Source organism: Poromitra crassiceps (assembly GCF_964638095.1).
Source record: "Poromitra crassiceps genome assembly, chromosome: 11".
Lineage (NCBI taxonomy): Eukaryota > Metazoa > Chordata > Actinopteri > Beryciformes > Melamphaidae > Poromitra > Poromitra crassiceps.
In genome coordinates, this window is record NC_139643.1 from 3,812,948 (window position 1) to 3,822,947 (window position 10,000).

The 10,000-nt window shown below is 42.8% G+C and overlaps 1 protein-coding gene across 1 annotated transcript in view; it reads left to right on the forward strand.

Annotated features, from left to right (window-relative positions):
• Positions 1–10,000, forward strand: part of LOC310785299 (atrial natriuretic peptide receptor 1-like) — a 122,303-nt gene that overhangs the window by 14,118 nt on the left and 98,185 nt on the right. The window contains exon 6 of the mRNA XM_083646319.1: positions 4,329–4,519. Within this exon, the coding sequence (XP_083502445.1) occupies positions 4,329–4,519 (191 nt within the window). The remainder of the gene's footprint in view (positions 1–4,328; positions 4,520–10,000) is intronic.

Below are 10,000 nucleotides of genomic sequence, written 5' to 3' on the forward strand. Positions count from 1 at the left end.
GCCCTGCACCTGCCTACGTAGCAGCCAAGTGCCGGGATTGGCCAGACGCCCATGCTCACGTGAGCCAATGGGAGGGGTATTTATTTTGACATGCTCTGTGGCTGCGCTTCCTTGACGGCCTCAGCCTGGATGAAAAGCTCTAGCCTAGGTAAACCCAGCCACCACGTGACCTGCTCTCTCAGTTCCCAGTCACTAGCGTCTAGACTCCGGGCCATTCACAACGATTTCTGGGGCGATTGAAAGACCCGCGCAGACCCGCAGCCACCCCGCAGCCAATGAGTGACGGCGTGACTGCCAACATCAGTCCTGCCGTGATCGGCCAATCAGAGAGTGCGTCTTTGTCAATGACGTGTAACAGCTGCAGCGGCTTAGCACTACCTAGCCGTTAGCATTTGGCCTCTCTAAAGCATAGCTCCCGAGCTAGCTACTAGCTGGCTAGCTATATGACTATGCAACTACGTGAGGAAATTCAAGTGAAAACAGCTGTTGAGGTTGAGGTCTGTTGATCAAAATAACACCTAGCGTTATCGAAATCGGATTTTAGCGGACCATACAAGCCAGGGCTTCAGAGCTGATCACCTGGACACATTTTATGGCGAAATTATCTGATAAACTTGTCTGTGCTGCTCTGTGGTGATCAGCTAATGTCTTCATAGCATTGTGATTATGATTTAATGCATTATGGAAGATAAACGCTGGTTTAACATAATTAAAATAATTCCCTACCAAACATGTAAAGTGACGCTTCTGGGCAGTAGACCATTTGGGCATAACATTATGTAATGTGACATGAGATCACCACATTTCAATAAATATAACGTTTTTGCACATTTGAATGCTGCTGGTCGTTTGTTTAATGCTGTATATATTGGATATTTAAAGCTGATACACAACACAATTGTGTTGAGGTAATTCTGCAAAGCTCAGTTAAAAATATAACATGTAACACTTTACACAATCAAATCTAACTTATTCACAGCAATACACAGTCCAGTAGTACAGTGGGCTAATTGTTTGAATTATATCGAAATATATTTGCATGGTGTAGCATGTAATGCAGATAATGTAGCTAGATACTCTGACACAGAAAGGCAGACAAGCTAGCAGCAGGGATCTTGTCACACTGATTCCAGATAAACTCCTCTGTCTAGCCAGCTATACAATATTGATCAAAATAACACCTATATCGAAATCGGATTTTAGCGGACCATACAAGCCGGGGCTTCAGAGCTGATCACCTGGACACATTTTACGGCGAAATTATCTGATAAACTTGTCTGTGCAGCTCTGTGGTGATCAGCTAATGTCTTCGCATTGTGATTATGATTTAATGCATTATGGAAGATAAACGCTGGAAGGCTGGGTAGCATTAGCTGACGTCATCCAGGCTACAGTAACATTAGGCTATTATAGTTATGAAACGCTGATTCAAACGTTACAATAATAAGACACAATAGGAGCCAGTTACCCTACTGTAGATAGAGAGTAATTTCAGACCACCAGATATCACCATATTTATGTTATTAAATGCTGTAACGTTAACGGTAATTCTCATGTGTATGGTTTATTTATAAGCATTCATTGATTGAAGCAGAGTGCTGGTCGGTTAAGTTTCTCTGTAGTCATGTCCTCTGCTCCAAGCTTCGTTCGTAGTTTCTTCTGTCTCTCGTCCAGCAGCTGCAGATGTCATCATTATCCACGTTATTGATTATTATTTATAAAAAAAATCTCGTGTAAATATTTTGTGAACGCACCAATAGTTAGAGAAGGAAACCTCTCTTTGCATTTTATTTTTTAATAAAAGTAGGCTACTTGTGATATCTCACGTGGTCGATCATCATTGCAAATTTATGTGAACAGCTAGGTTTAATGACAAATGGAATATCACCCAAGGAAATACCACGGTTTAATGCCAACAGATAAACCATACAGATTTGTTGTAATTGTGAACACATAAGGGAGCAAAGACATGGTTTTCAAGTATAACACAACTTTTATTCAAAGACAGGATTGAAAAATATAGGTCACTTGTATTCACTTCAGTAATGTCAGGTCTCAGTCGCATTCACGCTAACCTCTTAACGTCTAGCTATAGCTAGGTTACATCTGGATTATGTATAATATACAGAATTAAAAAACCTTACTTCCAACAATTAACTAGCCTGCACTAACTACTGCACAGTAACGTGTACAAATATTGAACGCAACAGTCTCGTTCTGGAGCGAACCCCTCAGCTGAATTCACGTTGGAATATGATATCAAGGCTTGATACATTTGATTGTAGCTACTCATACAGCCGTGTGGAGCTTATCTAGCTAGGTTGCATCTGGAATATGATATCAAGCCAGTAATGTAGCTAGCTAGCGTTAAATAGGTTTATCTGTAACCACGCTGAAATGTGAGGGCATTAACGTTAATATTTCTAGCTAGGTCAAACACACCTTAACGTTATGAGTGTGGCCGTTTTGGATTAACATTAAGTCCACGATCAAGTCTAGCATTTCGGTATATTCCTACCTCTTAACATCTAGCTAGCTAGGTTGGATCTGGAATATGATATCAAGGCTTGATACATTTGATTGTAGCTACTCATACAGCAGTGTGGCGCTTATCTAGCTAGGTTGCATCTGGAATATGATATCAAGCCAGTAATGTCAGGTCTCAGTCGCATTCACGCTAACCTCTTAACGTCTAGCTATAGCTAGGTTACATCTGGATTATGTATAATATACAGTATAATACTACGCTCACTACGTCATGACATTCACATTAACGCCTCCAAAAATCTACTGTAGCTAGCTAGCGTTAAATAGGTTTATCTGTAACCACGCTGAAATGTGAGGGCATTAACGTTAATATTTCAATTAGGTCAAACACACCTTACCGTTATGACTGCGGCCGTTTTTGATTAACATTAGCGTTAAGTCCATGATCAAATCTAGCATTTCGGTATATTCAGTGTGTGTGTGTGAAAAGGATGTTAGCATGCTAGCATTATTAGCACAGAATGTATACAGTCCATGGTACAACGTTAGGCCTTCAAGTCCTGAGGCGAACAGCACTGGAGGATGAAGTCTGCAGACTCGCATTCAGTGTCCAGCATAACAAGCACGCCTGTTTCCTCATCAGGTTGGCAGCAGCTGTATAGATGATGACTGTTCTTCACAGCCACAAATATCTCTCCAGATCTGCGGCCATCTGCAGCAGGGATCGAGGTTTTCATTCCCTGACCACCGTCACGCGATGTTCTCTCTTCTTGTAGCTGGTTGTAACCATTTGCGTGCTAGCAGTACTGAAATGAAAAGTGTTAGCTCATGCGCTAACAACAAAGGTCGCAGAGTGATGACGCCATCTGCTGCACTGCGCATGTGCTCTGTGCACAAAGCTGGTTGGATGACGGTTGCGTAATGGAGCGGTCTATCGGGGGGGGGGCAACAACCGCAGGAAATCGTTTAACAATGGTGGGAATCCAGACCATAGTGACTGAGAACAGGTCTGAGAGCAGGTCACGTGGGGGATGGGTTTACCCAGGCTAGAAAAGCTCCACACTGCCAACATGAGTTTAAATTAAAAAGAAAAACGGTAAATTAACAATGTTTTAACTACTTTTTGCTACATCAAACTTCTAAGCAAAACTAACACATTTAGATTGTTCTTATAGTGCAACAGGTATTTTTTCATCTCTTCTTAATCTGATATTTGAGGCAATATGATCTTTCTCCTAAGAAAATCTGTCTTCACAAGCCAAAAGCCCCGTGAGAAAAATGTGCCGTTTACTTGAAAGTTTAGTATACAATTGCAATTTTGCAACAAAAAAAAAAAAGTATGTAATTGACTGTCTTGGACAGACTTTAGCATCAGATATTCAGTCAGGAGTCAGGAGGCAGTTCTGATGGAGTACAGATGGCAGATGGCAGATGGCCTCTGGAGAGGCAGATTAAGCAACACTGAGTGCAAGAACCAATGCGCTAAAGCAACAACATCCAGTGGCAAGCAGCTTTGAATGAATGAATGAATGAATGAATGTAAAAAATATATATATATTTCTATATTTCTATTGCAAGTTGTTGCATTATATTCATAGACATTACTTTTTTTAATTGAACAACCAATTGTTTCATCTAATGGCTTTTTACTTCTGTATGGACTCTTAGAAGTCTGAAATAATATCTGAAAAGTCTGGGGGGGGGGGATATACAGTATATATATATATTTAATGTATATTTCCCAAATATGCGCAATGTATACTTTCACTCCTCTCCTCCCTCCTCACCTCTCCTCTCTTCCTCTCCTGTCCTCCCTTTTTCCTCTCCTCTCCTCTCCTCAGTGGTGTACCTGTGCTCAAGCTGGGAGACGTTCAGGAGGTTGATGGTGCAGTTCTCCTCAGAGGGGCTGGCCCTGGAGGACTACGTCTTCTTCTTCATCGACCTGTTTGGTCATGGCGTGGGGGGCCCCCGCCCCGTCCGGCCCTGGCACCGCGGAGACCCTGACGACCACGCGGCAAGGAAAGCCTTCAGGGTGAGAGAGAGAAAGAGAGAGAGAAAGAGAGTGTGTGTGCACCTGCGTGCGTGTGTGTGTGTTTACTTCATTATTCTTGTTTGTGGAGATGCTCACAATTTAGATTGCATCATTTTCAATGAGGCTTCTGTTGCGCTGCGCAACAGCTGTCTGCTTAATTGATTGATTTTCATTACTTGGCAGCTGATTTTACATGTGTCGATGAGAGACGAGAGAGAGAGGGGGAGAGGGAGGGAGGGATAGAGAGACGAGAGAGAGAGGGGGAGAGGGAGGGAGGGATTGAGAGGTGTTTTCAAGGTGATGGTCTTCAATTGTTTGCCCAATTCTTTTGGGCCCTTTACATGAGGACAGTTTCTGGAAGAAACGACACAATAGCGTTTCCTTCACACCTTTTCCTTCACACCTTCTCCCCGTTTACATGAGCGCTGTTGAATTTTTAAAATCCCTTAATGTACATGCCAGGTCGCTAGGTGGCAGTGTGATGGTCAACGGGGCGTTGCTCGTCGCTCCACAACTTGGACAAGTTTCCTGGGCACTTCCCGTTTGCTTCCGGACTAACGTTAGGTTACAGTCCTCTCCTCTCTCACAGTCAGTCAGACTAACGTTAGGTTACAGTCCTCTCCTCTCTCACAGTCAGCCAGACTAACGTTAGGTTACTGTCCTCTCCTCTGTCACAGTCAGCCAGACTAACGTTAGGTTACAGTCCTCTCCTCTCTCACAGTCAGTCAGACTAACGTTAGGTTACAGTCCTCTCCTCTCTCACAGTCAGTCAGACTAACGTTAGGTTACAGTCCTCTCCTCTCTCACAGTCAGTCAGACTAACGTTAGGTTACAGTCCTCTCCTCTCTCACAGTCAGTCAGACTAACGTTAGGTTACAGTCCTCTCCTCTCTCACAGTCAGCCAGACTAACGTTAGGTTACTGTCCTCTCCTCTGTCACAGTCAGCCAGACTAACGTTAGGTGTCTCTCCATTCAAAAACAACATATTTTGCCTTGATCACTGCAAAACATGACAGGTCGCTAGGTGGGAGTGTGATGGTCAACGGGGCGTTGCTCGTCGCTCCACAACTTGGACAAGTTTCCTGGGCACTTCCGGTTTGCTTCCGGACTAACGTTAGGTTACAGTCCTCTCCTCTCTCACAGTCAGTCAGACTAACGTTAGGTTACAGTCCTCTCCTCTCTCACAGTCAGCCAGACTAACGTTAGGTTACTGTCCTCTCCTCTCTCACAGTCAGTCAGACTAACGTTAGGTTACAGTCCTCTCCTCTCTCACAGTCAGTCAGACTAACGTTAGGTTACAGTCCTCTCCTCTCTCACAGTCAGTCAGACTAACGTTAGGTTACAGTCCTCTCCTCTCTCACAGTCAGCCAGACTAACGTTAGGTTACTGTCCTCTCCTCTGTCACAGTCAGCCAGACTAACGTTAGGTGTCTCTCCATTCAAAAACAACAGATTTTGCCTTGATCACTGCAAAACATGACATGCCGTGTGTAGCCTCCACACAATAGGGCTACACACGGTAAATAATGGTATGCGCAGCACAATACCCGCCGTGGTAAACAGAAGAAGACTGGGATATTAACTTTAAGGCGACTCACTTCTAGACTTGAATGAAATTGTATTCACTTACTATCTGCTCCGTGGATTACCATTTTACAATTTCGGAGCCGAAATTGTAACATAGCAACGTCTACAGCTATGACGTAATCGCGTGTGTCGCGTGTGCAGGCACGTCAGAGTTTCTGAAATGAGCCGTCTCAAAGCGATTACATGGAGCCCTCAGCGGGGAGCATCACCAAGAATTTCACTCTGGAGGGTGGTTTCAAAATGTGTCCTTTCCCAAGCGTGAATTCGCCGTCGCCGTCTAAAAGGGAGGCACTAAGGATAAAATAATTCCCCGTCACAATAGGAAACCGTCCTCGTGTAAAGTGCCCCTTAGTCTGATAGTTGTTTGCTTCCTTCTGGGAAGCCTTTGCCTTGGATAAGTATGTCTCTACTAACTGGACTTCCTGTGCATTTCCTGTGTGCTTCCTTCCCCCTCTGTGTCTCATGTATTATGTCTAAAGGGCTTTATCCAAGTAGTCATTTTCAGTCATTTACTTAGGTTACTGTACATACCTGTATTCACCTTCCTTCCAGAAGGGTTCAGGAAAAAAGATGCTTTTAAATGAGCAGTTTTATAAAAAAAAACTATAAACCTATTAATAAATAAGCTTGTAATAAAAATGGACAAATGAAAGACCGATGAATGAATGCTGATGATTTGCAAAATGCTATTTAAAAAGACATTTAAATGTGCCTTTTTTCATATTCTTGTTTATTGATTTCCATATTATTTGTCCTTTATTAGACAACTTCTTTAACAAACACCAAGTGTGTCACTATATCCTACAGTAGCTATAGCTGCTGCAAAGCTCTCATTTAAAGGTCCCAATTCGTGCAGCTGTAACCTCTTAAAAACGTGTGTCTCTGCTCCATAAAACATGATTCTTGATTAATTTGTCGAAAATATAGCAACCCTCGTTCTGACGGAGTTCTCACTTCCTCATCTCGTCGCTTCCCAGGAATGGTCCGTTTCTATAATATATTCAGAACTAACAGTTCCCATTGGCCGCTGGGGGAGAGCCCGCCCCAGGCCAATCGGATTAGCGTCCGTGAACCAGCACGCTAGGTTGTGTCCACAACTAACGTTAACCACAATGGAAACAAGCCCTTGGGCTTTATTGTGTTTTATTCCTTTTGATCAATATTTTTTGTCGTATTGTCTTGTACAATTCTGCTATTATTGTTTCAATAAAGTTATCAAACAATCAATCAAAAAAAAACAAGCTATCGCTAACTTAACGGTTGCTACGCTAAACAGGACATCTCAAAATGCCTAGACTTACCGAATGCACCTCCGCAGTTGCTCACATACAGTTGGCGTCGCTCCAGCTAGAAGTGTTAATTTTGTGGCTAAACCTTGATTGTACTGCTCCAGATTGTTGAAACATTCTGGGCTGAAATGGTTAGCACAGACCAACAGGTCATGATGAATCTCGCGCTGAAACAGCTTGCTATGGCAAAGAATAGACAAAATGGCGCAGGTAGGTTGTGTGAGAGAGACCGCGCGCAGTATGCTTAAGGAGCCGCGTGACGTAACACGAAACCGTCTGGGAGAACAGAGTGTAAGGGGGCGTGGCTTGAAGGAGACAGCAGGAGAGAGCTCGATAGGGACAAATCCAACTCTGGCAGTTCTGAGGTTCTGAGCACTCATTACAGGGAGGGATGACAACAGCATATGCATTTAGAAGTAAAAACAGCTTTTGCACGGAATGGGACCTTTAACTATTTAATTGTGAGCTTAGAGCATTTAAATAAATACTTTGCTGTCGTTTGCTTAAAAAAAATCTATGTGTGTGTTCATGGAGACATGAAGCTGTGGGGTGGGGACAATGATACTATGAAGGTTGGGGTAGCAGTAGTAGTGGATTAAATGTGCAGAGACACATAACATTATATTTTTATGACAGAACTTTCACTTCAGTGATTTTGTTTCGCAGATACCAGGGGGAAGAGCCATCTCCTCCATTCACACTTCTGTCTTCTGTCTTCTCTCTGTTCAGACCGCATGCTAATGGATCAGGTCGTTCAGCTTAGTTACTTCTCATCTCTGGCTGGGATCAATACAGTAGGTGTGATCAGTACTGGGTTCTCTGGCTGGGATCAATACAGTAGGTGTGATCAGTAGTGGGTTATCTGGCTGGGATCAATACAGTAGGTGTGATCAGTACTGGGTTCTCTGGCTGGGATCAATACAGTAGGTGTGATCAGTACTGGGTTCTCTGGCTGGGATCAATAGGAGGGCTGGGTTTTTGCAAGGACCTCACGATACGATACGTATCACGATACATTGGTCACGATACGATTGTATCGCGATACATTGCGACACAATACATATTGCGATATATTGCAATACTCTACATAATTTACTGAAAATTTAATTAGCTGTGTACCACCCAGGTAGTGTAATAATATATACATCACTTTATATTGATAACTTAGTGGACAAATTGAGTCAAAACTATGGAGTGTTGAGTGTGTTACTGAACACATTGAAATAAAAAGTATTCTTATTGTGTCACTGAACACACGGCTGTGCAAAAAATCGATATGGCGATATATCACGATACTTTTCTGAAATATCGATACAGTACTGCGGAAAAAAATATTGCGATATATTGCCGTATCGATTTTATTGCACAGCCCTAATCAATAGGTGTGATCAGTAGTGGGTTCTCTGCATGGGATCAGTAGGTGTGATCAGTACTGGGTTCTTTGGCTGGGATCAATAGGTGTGATCAGTACTGGGTTCTCTACCTGGGATCAATAGGTGTGATCAGTACTGGGTTATTTGGCTGGGATCAATAGGTGTGATCAGTACAGGGTTCTCTGGTCGGCAGCTTGCTGCAGCAGCCAGATGTTCTGGCCGGCGGCAGAGAGAACCCTTCTGTTTTCTCTCAGATAAGAACCAACCTTTAAATAGAACGGCTGGAATCCTCCAGACAGCGATAAGAGGTTTATTTACTTACTTTAGCATTCCTCATTGAAAGCCATGGTTTCTGTTAGCCACATGCTAACTGCTTGTGGCCCCTGCAGAATGGAGCAGCCGCAGAGATGCTGACTCAGCATTTATTAATGTGTTGGTTCAGTCAATGCAGCTCAAACAGGTTGACTGACGAGGCCTCCGCAAACAGCGCACTCAGTTCAGAAGCTATGATTGGCTAATTGTTGCTATGTTAGTTGGTCTTTTTAAGTTAGCATTAGGTTGTATGTTTTTTTGTTTTTTTCTCCCGTTTTCTCTCAAATTGTACTTGGCCAATTCCCAACACCGAGGAGTTTCACCGGCAGGTCGTACGTAGCACCTGGGATTTTCATGCCTTTTCCCACATCCCATGTATTGAGACCATGGCACGGTCATGTCATGCCATGCCATTACTTTATGGTGTGTACATCTGTTTGTTGTTGTTGTTGTTGATGTCATTTTGAAAATATAGTAAAGTTCCTTAATCTACATGTAGTCTATTACTTTTCTTATTCGTACTCGCAAGGTCAGAATAGATTTTTTAATGCAAAATTTTAGACCTCTCATCATAACAGCTGCAATGTTTAGTCAATCAACAGAAAATGAATCGCTTTCTCTGCTTCCAGCTTCTTAAATGTGAATATTATTTTTCTTTAGTCTTCTATGACAGTAAACAATTGATTAGTTGAAAATAATCAACAGATTAATCGAGAATGAAAATAATCATTAGTTGCAGCCTTAAAGGCCCATTCCGTCGGTTCTGGCGAGAAATAAATGTGCACAAAGTGTTTTTTATTGGCAATGAGTGAATGCGCCTTGGCGTAACTTAAAAATCGTGACCAGGGGTGTTTCTCTCCGACCAGCCGTTCAGAAGATACATGGAAATACCGCATTTTCGAAGAGGTGAGCATTTCCCGC